Source organism: Marmota monax, unplaced genomic scaffold, assembly GCF_021218885.2.
Source record: "Marmota monax isolate L192 unplaced genomic scaffold, Marmota_monax_Labrador192_F-V1.1 WCK01_AAM20220418_F8-fsc00042, whole genome shotgun sequence".
In the NCBI taxonomy this organism is placed as follows: Eukaryota; Metazoa; Chordata; class Mammalia; order Rodentia; family Sciuridae; genus Marmota; species Marmota monax.
In genome coordinates, this window is record NW_026693008.1 from 12,937,451 (window position 1) to 12,954,734 (window position 17,284).

The following is a 17,284-nucleotide window of genomic DNA, read 5'->3' on the forward strand; positions in this document are numbered from 1 at the left end:
GAATAAAAGAAACAGAGCTGCCCTTGCTCCCACTCTATGCAGGTATAGGGCTTTTTAGTCAGCTTTTATGTCACTGTGACCAATGGACCTGACAAGAACACAGAGGAGAGGAAGTTTATTTGGGGCTCATAGTTTCAGAGGTCATAGATGGCCTAGGTCTGAAATGAGGCAGAACATCATGGCAGAAGGGTGTGGTGGATGAAATCGGCTCAGGACATGGCAACAATGAAGCAGAAAGAGGGTAGGGGGAGTTGTGGCTCGGTGGTAGAGTGCTTGCCTAGCATGCAAGAGGCACTAGGTTTGATCCCCGGCACCACATAAAAATAAATAAAATAAAGGTATTGTGTCCATCTACAACTAAAAAAGAAGCAGAGAGAGAAAGCTCCACTACTCACCAGTGACAAAATATAGTCCCAAAGTCACACTCTCAGTGACCCACCACCTCTAGCCACTCCCCATCTACCTACAGTTACTGCCCAGTTAATCCATATCAGTAGGTTAATGAATGCTTAGGTTGAGGCTTTCATAACCTAATCATTTCACCTCTAAACTTTCTTGCCCTGTCTTACTCATGAGCTTTTGGGGACACCTCAGATCTAAATCATACAAAGGTGCCTGAGCAATACAGAATTGACCTTGAAGGTTTCTAATCTATGCCAATGGCCTTTCTGCTCTCCCTCTGGTCACACATGGCTCATGTGAATTCTGGTCAGGGGCTCAGGGACCTTGGTAATGGAAGAGAAGTAGAGACAGATGCATGAGATAGATATTGATGGAAAAAGAATAATCAGGATGTAAAACAGACTGGGAGGATGGTGGCATGCAGAAGCCTGGAGGCCATATCTTATCCTCATCGAAATCAGGGACTATATCTGATTCTCTGCTGCTCCCCACTCCTAGCTTTCTTCCAAAGGAACAGCTGTGTTGGAAGCAGTGAATTCCCTGTCAGTAAAGGATTCCAGTTCAGGGTCAACAATAACTAGGAAAATAGGGCTAGGGATGTGGCTGAGTGCCCCTAAGTTCAATCCCTGGTACCAAAAAAAAAAAAATCATTTCAGGCAAGTTCCATGAGCAAAATATAATGGGAGAATGTGACTAAAACTGTTGGGGAGGGATTGCTTTGGACAGAGTGGTCAGGGAAACTCTTCCTACAGAGGAGACAACTGAACTGAAGGGTAAGAAAGTGCAGGTCATGGGAAGAAGTGGGAGATAAGTGTGCTCACTAGAAGGAAGAGCATGAACAAAGGCTCTGAGAAGTCTCCTGATACCTTGAACTGAAATACTGATCAGCTGCATTCCATTCTGAAGGCCCCCACAGACTAACAGCCCCTGACCTGACAGCCTGCCTTCTCCGTTGTCCTTTCGTCCTAAGTCAAAGCACATCTAAATTTTGCACTGGAAGGTGTGCTCTGAGCTAGGGTACAAAGAAATGTGTGTGCACCAACATGCCACTCCCTAAAAATTTGGGCCTGACCTGGAGAGGGGATGAGTAAAACTTGCACCTCTCCACCAGCCATTCAGAGTCCATTTTTATGGCACACAGGCTTCTTGAAGAATATGATGAAAGGGGAAGCCTCTGGGAAAACACACACCTGTGCTCCAAGTGTCTCATGTAGATTTCAGGAGGAACCCAGGGCCCTAGGTGCAACACTCCTGTTTATGGAGTTCAAGAAGAAAGAAACTAAACTGACAAGAAGAAATTAGACAGGTGCAGCCCAGGGAGACTCCACTGACACAGGAGTCAATCTGCTGGAGATGAAAGAATAAAGGAGAGGGAGACAAGATCAGGCCCCTGGGCCCTTAAATAGACTCTCACACTCAGAGACCAGTGGATGTGTGCCTGTCAGGGGGACAGAGGCTTGCAAGAATTCAAGTGAAACCTCATCCACTCCACTCCACACACCACTCCTGAGAGGCAAACATCCAGTCACATCCAAGAGCTTCCAGAAGGTTCAAGATCCCATTTCCCAGCAGTATCCTTGACAAAGTTCACCTCTGACCCCACATTCTGAGATATACTTTGCACAAGGCTGGTTAACCATAGTAGGTATCCCAACAAAGCCCAAGTTTCCCTGGGCTGAAGGGAAAATTCTGCTACTGCATAGAAAACACCAGATCCCTAAGAGGAAAGGAAGAAGGAGAAAGAGTCTACACATTCATTTCATTAGGAAGCTAGGGATGTGATACACTATTAGTCTGATGTCAGCAGTGATAATAAGAGCAACTAACAGCAGGTAGAATTCACCTTGTACTGTCACTATTGGGAACTTTAACCTTATCAAACCCTTTAAGGTTCATACTATTATTACCCCCATTTTACAAATGAGGAAACTCAGGCATAGATATGTAAAGTAACTTGCCTAAGACTACACAGCTAAGACAAAGAGAGCAAAGCTCTCCTCTTCCACACCCCAGGGAAGAAATTAGTTATACCTAGGTAATGCACGAAATGCTTAAAAATAAGTTCTGCATTCAGGACAACTGCTGTTTGGCAGTTCGGACATCCTTGCCCAGTTTTGGACGCAAGCCTGGTCAAGGCAATAAATCGAGCAAGCCAAGTCCTCTAAGAACAAGCCCTCTGTTTCCGCAACATTCAAGCCCACTGTGAGACCAATGATAATCGAGAGCAGCCCTCCACCACCGCAATGCCCAAGGGAACCCATTTCCATCCAGCCTTATCAAATTCCACCCTTAGAAAACTCTCACCCGACTCTGGCTAGAGGCACCAATTTTCACCTTAACCTCTAGGCGTCCGCCGCCCACCTCAGGATCCTTGGGCTGAGCAGTTTAAAAGACGAAGCCTCCGCCAGCTCAAGGACCCGGGCGGGCCCGGGCGGCAGTCCCCTCTCAGAGCGCTCAGAGCCCAGCTGCCCCGCTGCGAGTGACCAGGGACCCGGAGAGCCACCACCAACAGCGCCTCACGCGAGGCAGACCTGGAGACGAAAGTTGAGGAAAAGGGGCGCGCCCCCAGGACAGGTGGCGCCTCCCTCTCCGGAAGTAGCTCCGGGAATTTTCGCCAGGAGCTCCCAGGGCACCCAAGTCAGCGTCTCCCTCAAGAGCAGCGGCTGGTCAGGACCGCGAGTGGCACTGCCCACCTGCGCTGCGCCCAGCGCACCCCTTGCGGCGTTGACACCAGGAGGGAGGCGGGAGTCCAATTCTGGCGGGGTTGGTGGGTTAAGGGAAGGGAGGAGCGAACCCCAGAGGCTGTAGCGGGCGGGTAGGATTCGCTTCCACCCTCGCGGACTCACCTCGTCGGCCCGCGCTGGCTCGGCCCGGCGGGGCTGAAGAGCGCTCCGCGGCGGCGGCGCCGGCGGCTGACCGGGCGGGGCGGGGGGCGGGGCGGGGAGGCGGAACCGGCCACGTGGGCGGGAGGCGGGAGGCGGGCCCGGGACCCCGGGAGCGCCCGAGCTGGATAAAGCAGGTCCTGGACGCGGCCCCACGTGGCTGCTGTTCTACACCTTGCTTCCCGCGCCCCGCCCGGGTCTCCCGGAGAGGTAAGAAGGGAGGGCAGGGGGACCCTCAGAACACTCATTGCGACCCAAACCCAACTTAGACGGAGGGTTCATCGGGCTGGAGACTGAGGGCGACGGCCAGCCCTTGGCCCCTGCTTCCCAGGGCCGCGAAGGCGCCCCGGAAACCCCATGGGTGGCTAAAGGATAGGTATCCTAGCGGGATACTTCACACCAGCTGGCGACTGTAAAGGCCAGAGTGGCAGGGGTTGCCCTAGCTGGGTAGGGCCAAAGCCTGCGCTCGAAGTCCCCACGGTAGCCGCTAGGCAGATCTCCAGCGTGTCAGGTCTTGCCCAAGCCTCACTTTCCTTGACTGTAGAGGTGAGAATGAGGACGGGCATCGAACTGCTCGAACCCCTGGGCGCCCAGCACGTCTTCAGTAATCGAGGGTTAGTTGTTGGGTGCTGAGTCTGTAGGAGTGGCTGGGTCACCCATGCAGAAATAAACATGGGAATCTGCACCCAGTCATTCATTTAATAGATAAATAAATGTCTGCTGTCCTCAGGACCTCATACAGTCTGGAGTAAAGAATGCTCTAGACTGTAGTTACTGAGCTGTCATGATTCCATGAACCACTTGTGCATTTTAGGTGTGTGAAGAATTTTAACATTCCCAATGTTAAAATGGAGGGTCTGTGCGGCGCCCACTTCTCAGAAGAAGAAACTGAAGCTTAGAGAGTTTAAGCCAGCCCCCAGGTGAGAAAGATCTGGAGATGACCGTTGGGCCCCTGCTTATCAAGAAAAGAGCATTAGCCAATGGGCGGGCGCTCAAGCTGGTGTGAAGTAAGCAACAAGACCAGGGCTGAGTGGACTTAACTCTCTCCAAGGAGTGAACTCTGCCACTCCTACATCCCAGTTCATAGGATGAGAGTGAGAGCTCACTGGAAGGCATCCCAGGGATATAGATCTTCCAGTCCAGCCCCAAGGACCAGTGCAATGTCTTTAGAACTTGCCTTGACCCAGCTGGGACTGTCCTCATGGCACCTTTGCCTGCTACTGCTACTTAGCCTCTTCCTAGCCCACAGTCCCCTTCTGGGCCAGAAATCAAACATCTTGAGCAAATCAATGTCCGTTCCAACAGCTGCAGCTTCATTCCACTACAGCTTCAAGGGGGCTCCTAGACTCTAGACTGAGCCCTGGTGACCCATTGGTTTCCTGTTCAGGGAAAACACACTCCCCTAAGTAATCCATTTTTAAGGACAAACTTAGTGTCCAGATCTCTAGTTCTCAACCTTTCCCCACAAGAATACCTTTGTTATTCTCCTTCCTCCACACTGTGGAAGATTCCTACTAAAACCAACCGTGTTCATTAAGTAATTAAATTTATTAAGTACAAAGCAAAAGGCTTCCACTCATTCACCCAGGACTCAATTGGCAACTTCAGACCCACATGTGACACCTGAGGTTCTACCTAGGCAGCCTTACCAAGGAGAAGAGTTTTCTTTCTAATAGATTCAGTTTAATTATTTGAGTGTCAGTTATTGCCATATCCCATGCTGGGCTCTGACTAGTATCAAGACAGATTGTCTGGGACCTCATGGAGCTGAAGAGGAAGATAATCCCCTCTACAAGCAGATGGGGAACAAGACATGGAAAGAGACACTTGGAGAGGCGCTGGTCTAGGTAGAAGGAGGCTTCCTTGGGAAGCAGGTCTGGGCTGAACCCTGACAGGCCAGGGAACCAGGCAGGGGAAAGTGTGAGAGGTCAGGTGGTGTGGAAGCAGGAGAGAACAGATCACCATACTGGAAGTCCACAAAGGTGGCAGGTGCGGGGGGGGGGGGACGAAGCCAGAGGAGATTTGTTGGCCAAGGTGAGCCAGACTTTGCTCATAGAAAGGCAGAGGCATTTGGGATTTGGGGAACATCACACTGGTTGCTGAGTGAGGAAGGAATACAGTAGCTAAGTCTGTTCACTGCCAAAAGCAACGTGTCTTTGTATTGTTATTAAAGGCAAACTCCTTGACTTCCTTTTTTATAATTCAGGGTTTCTGGAAAGCAGAATACACCTACAAGTAGGATATGCACACTTAGCAGCACATCAGTTTTATCTCACAAGGGTTTATATATGCAGCTTCTCTCATACCTTCCTCCCATGCCATGCTTGGCCCTGCTGATGGCTGGGGGAGGAAAGAAGGAATTGGTCACTGGACTCAAGTTGGAAGTCCCTTCAAGAAAAAAAGGTTATCTTTTGGTGGGGATAAAGAAGGGCATAGTCAGGAAATGTGGGTTACTATCCAGGGTTTGGAAACTGGTGAAGAGGCCAAAAGACACCGATCATCAGTCACTTTTTCTCCTTAATATAGTTGGTGGGGGGAGGGGCTCGTTCTTAAATTCACCTGTCTTCCCTAATTCTGCAAGAAAGTTTGGGGTAGGACAAGGACAATCCCTTTATTAAATCAGTTAGGAAACCCAGGGTGTCTGCAGAAGACCCCAGCATGAGGAGCTATGATTGACACCAGGCAGGAAAATAATGGTTATAGCCTGAAGCATGGGGCACGGCAGCACACTTGGGGAAGCACCTGTGCACAAGACATGACAGGCTGGTTGCAATGGTACATGCCCGTAATCTCAGCTACTTGGGAACCTGAGGCAGGAGGGTCACAAGTTCCAGGTCAACCCCAGTAACTTAGTGAGACCTGTCTCAAAATAAAAAGGATTGGGCATGTTGCTTAGTGGTAGAGCACTTCCCTAGCATGTAAAGGCCCTGGATTAAATCCCTAGCAACACAAAAAAATAAAATAATAAAAAGTCACAACAGTGGGCAAAGGCAAGACACTGCAACAACCAGCCCCTGCCTCCTAGTGTCTACCTTGTACCTTGAATACTTGCTGAACATGTTGTATGTAACCATATATTTAAGACCCTCTGATTATATAATACCTCTCATTGTAAAACAGTATAAAAAATTTCAAGAGGGGGCTAAGGATATAGCTCAGTTGTAGAGTGCCTGCCTTGCATGCACAAAGTCTTGGATTCAAACCCCAGCACCACCAAAAAAAAAAAAAAAAAAATTCCAAGAGGTATAAAGAGTAAGATGGAACCACAATCACCACCCAGAGATAACCACTGTTAATTTGTGTCCTTTATATTTCATGTAATACATCATGAGCCTTTTCCTCTGTCATGAACTGTTCTTCTACAATATGACTGTTAAAGTCTGTCGTATGACAGTACCCTCTTCTTATAAAAATCAATCTTTGAGGGCACTTGCTTTGTTCCTCATTTCTCGTTATCAGGATCAAGCTTGGTGATGAAAATCTTTGCACAATAAACTTTGACACACATTTCTGGTTACTGGTTGTAAAAGATACAACCCTAGAAGTGGAATTCCTGGGAGAGATACTCAACCTTCTGCCTGTAGCGGTACCCTGCACCAATGCTCCTCCTCCCATTGTTTTAAGAATCTGAAAGGTGTGGAGCAGCACATTGATGAAATAACACCTGCTTAGTGTAGTCCCCACCCTTGAAGATAGTGACACCTGTGGCAGGATTATGAGCTTTGGTGTTCACCTCCAGGGTCATTTGTAGCTTCAAGCAGGAAGTGACATCTGATCAAGTGTTCCTCTCTGCTGCAGGCCAGCTGAATTGAGAACTCTAAGAGACGGAAGGCCCACTTTAGTTTGCTAGCCCACCAGGTACCCAGGACCCATGGAGACATTTGTGGGAAAGTCCCATTAACTGTACATCTTTTAACCTGTCACTTGGTGCCCACATCCACAGATATAGGACTCACTGTGTGCCAGGTTCTGTGCCACCTGACCTTACATTCAAGTCTCACAAGAGCTCTGTTAGGCTTTCCATAGGGAAACTTTAAAGTCCTAAACAGGGTCACACAGAAAATGGAAGACTAAGATCTGAGTTCAGGATACCAAAGATCAAGCCCACACTTTAATCACAATGCTAATAATGCTAACAACAATCATCTTATCAATAATACACAATTTGCATTTGTGTGAAAGATCTTTAAATATACCTAACTTCAGTGGCATAAAATCAAAGGAAGGATCTGCCTGCATTTGCATTTGGTGAACAGGCACGCTCCTGCCTTCCTTCATTTTTTAAAAAATATATATATTTTTAGTTGTAGGTGGACACAATACCTTTATTGTATTTATTTATTTTCATGTGGTGCTGAGGATCAAACCCGTTGCCTCACATGTGCTAGGCAAACGCTCTACCACTGAGCTACAATCCCAAGCCCTGCTTTCCTTTCTTACAAGTTCCTTTTGGCCTGGCCTGGGTTTGCCTTGAAGCTGACTCCTGCCCACTCCCCGGAGTTTCTGAAAAGCAAGAATAGAAAAGAACAGGCAGAGCTATTTCACCCTAGGAGAAAAAAAAAATTCCCCTAATTTTTCACTGATAATTTCTTTGAGAATCCCTGCCTTTGTTCATATGCAGAGCTGGGTGTGGTTATCTGCCTGGGCCTAGGACCTTGCAACAACAAGTCCAGAAAAATGTATCCCCATCAAGGCTAAAAGGTGACAAGGAGAAAAGGAGCAGATGAATGGAACCACTGCAAACCTCTAGGAACATGGTCAACTATTAAGAACCCCAGAGTTCATTCTAAGTTTAATTTTTCCCCCTTCAAACCTCACCTCCCACCTTCACCCTAGACCACCACAAAACAGCCAGGGGTGGATAGAGATGATTTTATTTTGTCCCTGGAAAAGTCTCAGGGTTCAAGCTCCTTGTGGGCATGGAGCCCATCTCCATAAGTCCCCAAAGAATCCAAGGTCTCCTCTTCACAGAACAGTTAGCAGCTACTACTTAACAGGTGCCTAGCACTTGCTGAGTACAGCCTTGGGTGTTCTCTGTATCCCAGTTCATTTAATCCTCACAATAATCCCATGTGGTGGGTTATTCTCCATCTTATAGAGCATTTAAGCGTTTTGCTCACAGTTCCATACATAGGAGGAGCAGGAATCAGGAGGCAGTGATTGTATGTGTGTGTGCCTTGTCCATTACTGTGTCCTGTGTCCCCAGCACACACTGGAATAAAGGCTGTAAGAAGGTCATATCATCCATAAATGTAAAAATGTGGCGTAACATCCTCACCAGAAAGAAGCCAGGGGACTAAATGCACAACACTTGCATTAAACTTTCCCTTAATCCCAAAGAGCCCATTTAAATATTATCTTACTATAAGAGTGCTTAAGCAGTGTTTGTGTCCATCATCCTCCTTCACTGCATCCTCTACATCTCCTTTTTCTTGAGCTGCTTCTGATTTTGTTCCTGTGGGCAGTGAGGACAGAATAAGCCAGGGTTGGGCTAGAACACAGACATGTTATTGATGACCCAATATGCCAAGGACAGCAAAAATATAGTTTCCTCCCTCCTCCACCTACTTTTCTCCTCCTGTAATTTAATTTAAGCCTATAAAGGAAAGCTGGGCTTTGCTTCCTCCAAAGTTGACATTTCCTGAGGCAGGGGATGTAGCTCAGTGGTAGAGCACATACTTGGCATGGCCTCGAGTTCAATGCCCAGCACCAAAAAAAAAAAAGTTAACATTGCCACACAAAGGCAAAAACAGTGGCAAGTCCCCACAGATGTTAGAACTATAAGAACCCTAAGGCAACTGTAACAACAAACTCCAACTTTCTAACACTGTGGTAAAAATTAGGATTTCTCATGCTATCCATGTTTCCTCCATGAATAGTAAAGTACAAGCTGTAACTTATTTTAATGAAAGAAGAGGAAGTCACTTGTAGCACTGCCCTGAGGTTCTTCAGATTGAGATCCACTTGCTTAAATTCTGAACCAGATTTACTCTCAACATTTGGATTGAGAAAGAAACCAAGTCACTATAATTGCTACTGGAGACTTTTCCTTTCTCTTAAACTCTATTGAGGGACTATTGATAAGGAACGACAGACAATGCTTCCCTCAGATGTTTCAACCCCAGGGCTGCCAACCCCTCGGTTGTGCCCTTGGTAAAGCTATCCAATTTCTGGAGTTTGGGATCTTGAACATTTCTTTCTATATCAAGTGGAGGTGAGAAAAGGCATGAGTAGTTGGCCCGGGAACTATCTTTGCCAATACCCAAAGTGGTCCATTAGCGCTTTCTCTCTACTGGCCACCTTATGAGGAGGTTCTCTGTTGCCCTTGACCACAAAGACATTATGAGGTCCATCTCTATCTGAATAGCTAGACCTATACCAAGGGGCCATGTGAAGTAGTCTAGGTGGGCTCCGCCACTAGCCAGCCATGAAATCTGAGAACCTCTCCAAGCCTGTTTCCTTGTTTACAAAATGGACATAGAAGATTACCCACCTCAAAAATAGCTGTGAAGATAAATGCTATCATGATCACACATGTCAAGCACTTGGCACTCAAATTCAGACTCCTAAAAGAAGGAGAAATGACAAAGACCAAAGGAAAGAAGAAATCAACAGGTAAAACAAGCAGCAGCACCCTAGGCCACTATGAATAGGAAAAATGAAGGAAGTGCCAAGGTGAGGGGCAAGAACTTGGGATTTCTTCCTCTCAGTGATCCACTGTGCTTTGCTCAAAGCTGGTTTATATTATCCTCTCTTTCCATTTCCCTTGAGGACAGGTTGCAGAACCTCAGCACCACACAATCTCAAGGGAATATGAGAAGGGATAGGTGAATGGGAAAATCCATTTAGTAATATTTAGTGTGTTCTGAAGACCCAAAATGTAAAACATATCTTTTTCAGGGAATGGCTCAAAGGCTTGTATTCTGTGTATACTATTTCTTCACACCCACTTGAGGACATTTGCCCATTTTCTGAACACTGACGTGTGCTGCAGCATATCACCGTTTAATTCACCACCCTCTGAAGTAGGGAGTTTGGCCCATTTATAGGTAGGAAATCAAGGAGTAGACTCTCACATAATCTTACAGTTGTGGGGTCACAGCAACGGCAGCCAGGCTGGGACCTGAACCTGAAGTTGATGGGCAATAAGAAGTTACCTTGCAGAGCATAAAGAGTGCATAGAAGGTGAAAGAATGTCTCCTGGAAGAATGAGCAGACATCTCTTTTTCTAATTTGTGTGTGGCTCCCAAATTCCAGTGTCTTGTTTTCAAACTTCTGAAAACGAATCCATTTGTTCTGAGAGTCAGATTTCTTCTGTAAGAAACAGTATTGTAGCAGGAAGGCCTCCTGACACAGACAGGTGAAACGCCAGTGCCTGCTGAGGGATGTAAATGGTCCAAGGTGGTGGGTTTCTCTTCTCTAAAGGGCAAGAAATACTGACCCACTCACCTCTTCTTCCTGAGGCAGAACCCTCCAAAAACTGCCAGGAGCCTCAGCTAGCTAGGAAACAGGACAGGTATTCTAAATAACAAACCACTACAGTCTTAAAACAAAAACATTTTATTTGATGCAGAAATTCTAAGGTACAAAACCATTTTGCAAATGTCAGCTGTGGTCTACTATCACTTATTTACAGAGTTATACACAAATCAAACATGTCACTAACATTTTCAATGTAAAAATACAGCACATTGCTACAGTCTGTCAGTGCTCATTATTCCACCAAAGATAAACTGAAAGATGAAATAAAAACAATGACATTAATGACCACTGGTGTTCCACAGGCTTTCCTCCTAGAACATAGGAAAAGGGAGTTTTTGCAGTGGAAAAAAAGAAAAAAAATTTTAACAGTGAAAATCATAGTTACCTACTCTCTAAATGAACACAGTTCATTACAGAAGTTTTTGCTGCTGTCCAGACTCACTATGCAAAAAAGCATCATGAGAGAAATAAAACTTTTTAAATAACAGATGAGCATGTTAGTGTCATCCAACGGCAATTTTTGTCTACAGTTGCAGCATTCACTTATGTCCACATCATATACAAATAGAAAACTGCTCTTTTGAATCTTCTTGACTGGAATTTTATATAATATAAATGTGAGATGTACAACAGGAATAGTTTGTTTTTGTCAGTCTTCGGATTGTGCAAAACACAGTGGTTGGTCAACGGAGAGCCATGGCGCTAGCCCCCTGGAATGCAGAAGAAGTCCTTGAGGTGTCTGTGGTTCCCATGGAATTCTGGAGAGGAACCAAAGAGCAGGAGAGAAGACAATTGGCCAAAATTCCCCAGAGGTCCTCATTGGAGGATTCAAAGGTGTCTGCAAATTAGTCCCCAGATGACAATGGGAAGGTGGCACTTAGCAACTAAACTGCTGCATCATCTCACCAGTGGTTAAACTGAAGTCTGTACCATGTAGTGATATTATGAGTCACCAAATAAAGGTAAAGATATGCAAAAATAGAATCACAAATTGGGAGGGTAGGGTAGCTGCCACTCAGAAGGTAAGAGCTGGTCTAAAAGAGTATCCTGAAGTTCAGGAACGACAATCAACACATCAGAAGTAAGCACCAAATGTTTGCCCTTAGGAAGGAAAATAAACCACAAAATAGGACTGTTACCAAGGGCAGGAGGAGAGGGGAGTGGCAGCCTACTAATTCTTAGAATGAATATAAGCAACACACCATTTTTTAAAAGTGCCATTCTATTTCTACATGCTAAGAGGCACTGGGCACATATGAATTTCCCTATAATCCCACCCTGAGCTTGGCCATCACAAGGCACCAATATGAAGAAGGCACCAATGTTCTGTTTGAGCAACTAAAACAAGTGTGAAACTGAGAAACTAAAGAGCAGTGAAAATTATTAAGCCTTTGGAAAACAGGAGCTGTGAAGAATGGTTTAACTGGGTGGGATTATTTACCACTGAAATAAAAACACCAGGGGGATGACTTCACTGTGGTTTTCAGATACACGGGAAGGTGACCAGCTGTTCTTTCTCCACTACACCCTCAACAAAAGAAAGCTGGTTTGCATTTCTATAAGGAAGAACATACAAAAAACTATCTGATCAGCAGGGTAGGTTACAGAATCTCCTTTAGTAAAAGTCCACAATTTCATCTGCAGCCATATGTCTGGAATAATTCAGTGCAGCCCCTGTCTTGACACCAGGGAGGGAACATGTGAGATAATCTAAACTTTCTTCTAGCCCTCGAGGTCTGAAATGGGAATCAAAGCTATTGGCTTACAGATTTTCTTTTGTTTACTTTCACCCTGTGCCTGGGAAGGAGGGGAAACAGCAAGGGCGACCCAACACCCACAGGGTCTCCCCTGTATCTCAACATCAGGAAAAGCTTTTCTCCGTCCACAGTTTCACACAGCCAAGAGTCAATTCACAGATCATTTAAAACAGAAGGTAATGCATATCTGGCTGTAGTGGACACTAGGAGATTCTTTGCCTTATTACCCACATATGCCTGTTTTTCTAATTAGGTCTTGGTCTAAGTTCAGATTTGCACACCATCTAAAAAAGGATTACACATGAGCCCTAGGGGTTGTGGAGTTTAAGTGAAATTGTTCAAAACATTCTGTTTCTTAAATTGGAAGACAATAAATCTGAACTTGAAATTAAATGTAAAGAAGCAATTAAAACCTTACAAATACATTCAGAATCACCTCAAATTTCTTTGAAGGAGAGTTAGGGGAAAGAAATAATCCAGCTACTGGCTGGATATTAGTGGCATGGTTTATGTGTAATTACCATGGGTGACTTTCATTTCAAATCTTATAAAGCAGAGGTCACAAACTGGCAGCCAGGGAGCCAAATTAGGTCCATCTGTATGTTCTGTTGGTCTTGAATTTAAATATTTTAAAATTTTAGTTGCCAATATTAAAAGAAAGAAATTTTCAGCTTCTCTTGAGAAATGGGAAGATTGGGAAACACTTCATGTCCACAATCAACTGGAGCAGCCTCTCCCTGTAGGTAGGACAGAAGTTCTTCAGTTTGCCACAGTCCCCACCATGCCTTATTGTCACTCTGACAAAGAGAAGGTGTGCTGTTGCAATTTGTTATCACACAGCTAATTTGCTTATACCTGACTACACTGGTGCCCCTGAAGGTACAGGATCTGCTAAGAATAGATGTCTTCAACAACAGAAAAGACTAGTAACCTTCACATTGGCACTGCCCATCTCTCTCCAATAAAGAGAGTAATGTCTCTTCTTAAGAGAGCCAAATTAGTTTTGAGGTAGCCAGGGACTGCAGAATGTTCTTTCTTTGAGAAGGAGGGTATACCATTTCTTCTCCAGGGATAAAATAGCGTCCCTGCCGATTTAGTTTCTTGTAAAGGAAAAAAAATGCTCACCTCTGAAAAAAAACTCTTAAAATCATGTTAACCTACAGTTTTGGAGGACTAGCCTTCCTGTTTGCATGTACCTCAGGTAACCTGAGACTGGAGGTTGGTAAAAAACAAAACCAAAATATCTTGTGTTTATAGAATAGCAAGAGAGAACTTTAACAAACATACATGCAGGAACTTAAATCTCCGTAACCTACTACACATTGATTCTAATGATTGATGTCATCATTGGTAAGGACAATTTTTTTTTAAACTTCTGATCTGGGACTGTTTTTAGTTAATAACAAATCAACCAAAAGCTTTATCTCATGACTTTATGACCCAATCTCATTTTTTGTCTCAAAATACTGTTACCTGGCTGAGTCCCTAACTCAATACCCAGGACTGGACTGGAATGACTTCTGATTCTTTCAAGATCCTTGTGTTTCAAAGGCCCAAGTATCGATCCTCTGGAGGAGTTCTGCACCCAGTGTAGCTAGGCCTGGTCCATGAATATAGTCCCAGTTACTTGGAGCCAACTTCTCAGAGAAGAGCACACAATTACCTAGGTTTTAACCTCCCTGATCACTCTCTTGGCAAAGCTGACTGCATCATATACTAAATTCTTTCTGTGAGACATCGGAATTAAGGAGAATGACTAGCTTCCTACCTTGGGTATTCTTGGTTTTCTAGAGTCCTGGGATGAACACTGGTCTTCTTTGCAGAGGGCACTAACTTACCCATAAAAGCCTCTCACTCTCAGATCAAGGCCTTTCACTGAGCACATCACTATAATCTAATTCTTGTTTCCCGATATCTAAAACTAGCAAGTTGGCAGATTTTTTTTAATCCCATTTTATCATTTCCACTGTCAGACAGGTAGTTAGTCAAAAACTGCAACTCTACTTAGAATAGATGTTTTGCCTTAATCTACAACACAACTATTCCCATTGCTAGCATGATGTGGGGGTGGGAGAAAACAAAAGAGTGAAACTAATGAAACAAAAATTAGGAAGACAGACTTCTCAACTTATTCTGAATTAGGCAATCATACTGTAGGTTTTATTACTTGGTATTTTAGAGTCTGTGAATCAGAAACAATAGTTCAGAGAACTATTCAAACCCTAAATCCAAACTAAAAAACATTACCTGATTTTTGGACTAGCATCCTTTCTGTCCCTTCCATTTTTGTAACAAGTGAGTTCATGTATTGAACTCTCTGCCCCCGCCCTTGGACCTCAATTAATGCTCCTCTGAATGCTCCAAACTGTCCCTAGGGCCACTTTCTCAGAGATGCCTATTTCCTATGTGAAGCTGAATGTCTATTGTAAAAGCAGCTCCTAGGTTCCTTTGGGAGCATGAAACATCTCTTAGTCCAAATAAGAAATCTCTCTGGTAACGTTCCAAGTGAATTTTCATATGTTAGCAAGTTTGAACCCACTGATCTCCTTCACAGAATGTATGTGGACAATGAAAACAGCAGGGCAATTTTACTTGGGCAGGAGCTCTGTGCTTGTCCTGGATTCCACACAGAACATCTCTACCAAGAAGCCAGTTTCATGGGGAGACAGTCTTGCAGCTCACTGTCTCTCCCTCAGAGCAGCTGCAGGAAACTTGATGCCAGAGAACAGATGAGCACATTATCCCAAGAAGCTGCCAGCTGCCTTTACAGAGCAGGGAATAGTACATTTGAGTCCAAAATACACACAAACCTCTTTCCAGCAGAACTGCAAGCCTTCCCTTCCCTACCTGACAAGCACATGCTTGAAAGATAATGTTCTGCCCCATCCCACTTACCAATGTTGGTCCCATCTGATGAAGGAAAGCCACAATCCTTAGACTAAATGATGAGAAAATGGACCGCCAAAATCCAATGGCCCCCGGTGAAAAAGGTGTAGAGAGATGCTCATACCTGTGCCAGGGCATGGGGAGGGCAAGGGTTTCCAGAGAGGAGACTAACACATCATCACACACATGCAAATCAACAAACAGGATATGAACAAACATTTTCCCTTTGGAAACAGAGATTGTGTAGAGGAGTCATTCATAAAAATGTAACAATAACCTCTGTGATAGTCCCTTCATTTCTACTTTCTTAAAAGGAGACTTGTCATCAATCAAAACCAGTTGAGGAGATTAGCTCCACACACTGTTGTGTTTTTGCAAATTCTGATCCCTAATATTTATGATACAAGTTTAGACCAAAAGGCCAAAATGAAGCATGAACTACAACTTTCAAAAATACAGCCCAGTTGGGTAACAGTCTCTTAAAATAAATGTCCAGACACCATCATCTGAGCTACAGCTCAGTAAGTGTAACCCAAGGAAACTTGATAGGCAGCTCTGGCCTCCACATGATGCCTACTTAGATTATGAGAAGACTCTGAGAAAGAATGAGCAAGACAGTCGGCCTGTTTTATGGCCCCCTCATCAACCAGCCATGTCACCCAGCAATACATAAAGACTTTTTAAAAGGTGACTGGATATTCAGTCACTTCTTTGACATTGACTCAAAACTTATTTAACGTAATACCCCTGACATCGTAAGTTCCACATCAAAAATGGATAGGACATCATTTGCAATATAACAGATTCCAGAGAGAATGGCACTTGATTTCTGTGGCGATAATGACATTACAAGTGCTTTTTCCACAGATCATTTCAAATCAAAGTAACTAACAGTGAAGAGCAAAGTTTGTTTATGGCGCTCAGTGAAGTCTGAATGGTCATTGTGAGTATTATCCTGTTTCTTTTTAACTGTTTCCTCTCTACCTTTCAGAATAGGCTCTGATCCAAGAACTGACCTAATATAGCAAGGTCTTGTCAAACCCCATGGACATGCCTTTCAGAGTTCCATATGGTCTTGGAAAATTGGAGACTTTGCCAACATATTTGGTAGAGGGCTGGGGCTGCAGGAGCAAGTACTGGCCAGAATTTCACTCCAAATATCCTTTTATGAGCCCTCAGCTGCAAGAAGGCCATGTGACCAGAGATGAGCTATGGTACCAGAGAGTGGTGGCAGCTAAAGTGGCAATGCTTAGACTCTTCTGTTTTGTTACAAAGGGGCAACCGCATGGAGTTCATCAGTGTAGCTGCAGCAACCAAGTTCTGTTTTGCACACTCCAGAGGCAAGGAGCTTAGAAGGGAGGGTAGGAGGATCCTCCTCACCTAAGGAGAGAAAAGAGGACAGATCCACACAGTCATTGCATTTCACTGAACCTGGCGCCCATACAAAGATATGGTTGGAATTGCATTTGGAGTACAGGTTTTGCACAAATGATACAAGAATCAGAATCAGTTCAAGATGTAGCACTATTATCTTCTTAACAGATTCCAGTTCCTTTACCCTGAAGAAGGAAGATACCTTCCTTGAGGGTCAAGGGTTTCTATACATAATTCCAACTAGTTACAGGCATGGTAAGGAGCAGCCTGAGATAATATCCTGGGGTTCCCTGGGGGAAGTGGGCCCTCCTACAGAGCCCTCCTACTTAGGGCCCTATACTGAGCTAGAAGGGAAAAAGTATTGCTCCAATGAACCTCTAGTCCAACAGATGTGATTTTAAAGACAATGGAAAAGCCTGGAGTGGTGGCATACTCCTGTGATCCCAGCACTTAGAAGGCTGAGGCAAGAGAGATCTCAAGTTCAAGGTCAGCCTCAGCAAT

At 44.7% G+C, this 17,284-nt stretch overlaps 2 protein-coding genes across 6 annotated transcripts in view; both read right to left on the bottom strand.

Moving 5' to 3' along the window:
- Arhgef3 (Rho guanine nucleotide exchange factor 3) overlaps positions 1–3,317 on the bottom strand; it is a 321,024-nt gene extending 317,707 nt beyond the window's left edge. Inside the window, exon 1 of one of the 3 annotated variants that reach the window (XM_058582175.1) lies at positions 3,249–3,317. The gene's annotated coding sequence lies outside the window, so the exon portion shown is untranslated. The remainder of the gene's footprint in view (positions 1–3,248) is intronic. The other 2 variants (XM_046452866.2, XM_046452868.2) reach the window with 2 other exon arrangements.
- A 7,511-nt stretch (positions 3,318–10,828) lies between these two features.
- Il17rd (interleukin 17 receptor D) overlaps positions 10,829–17,284 on the bottom strand; it is a 65,815-nt gene continuing 59,359 nt past the window's right edge. For 2 of the 3 annotated variants that reach the window (XM_046452972.2, XM_046452971.2), the window contains exon 13: positions 10,829–16,789. In XM_046452972.2, the coding sequence (XP_046308928.1) occupies positions 16,677–16,789 (113 nt within the window). In that variant the 3' untranslated portion in view covers positions 10,829–16,676. The remainder of the gene's footprint in view (positions 16,790–17,284) is intronic. The other variant, XR_006853506.2, reaches the window with a different exon arrangement.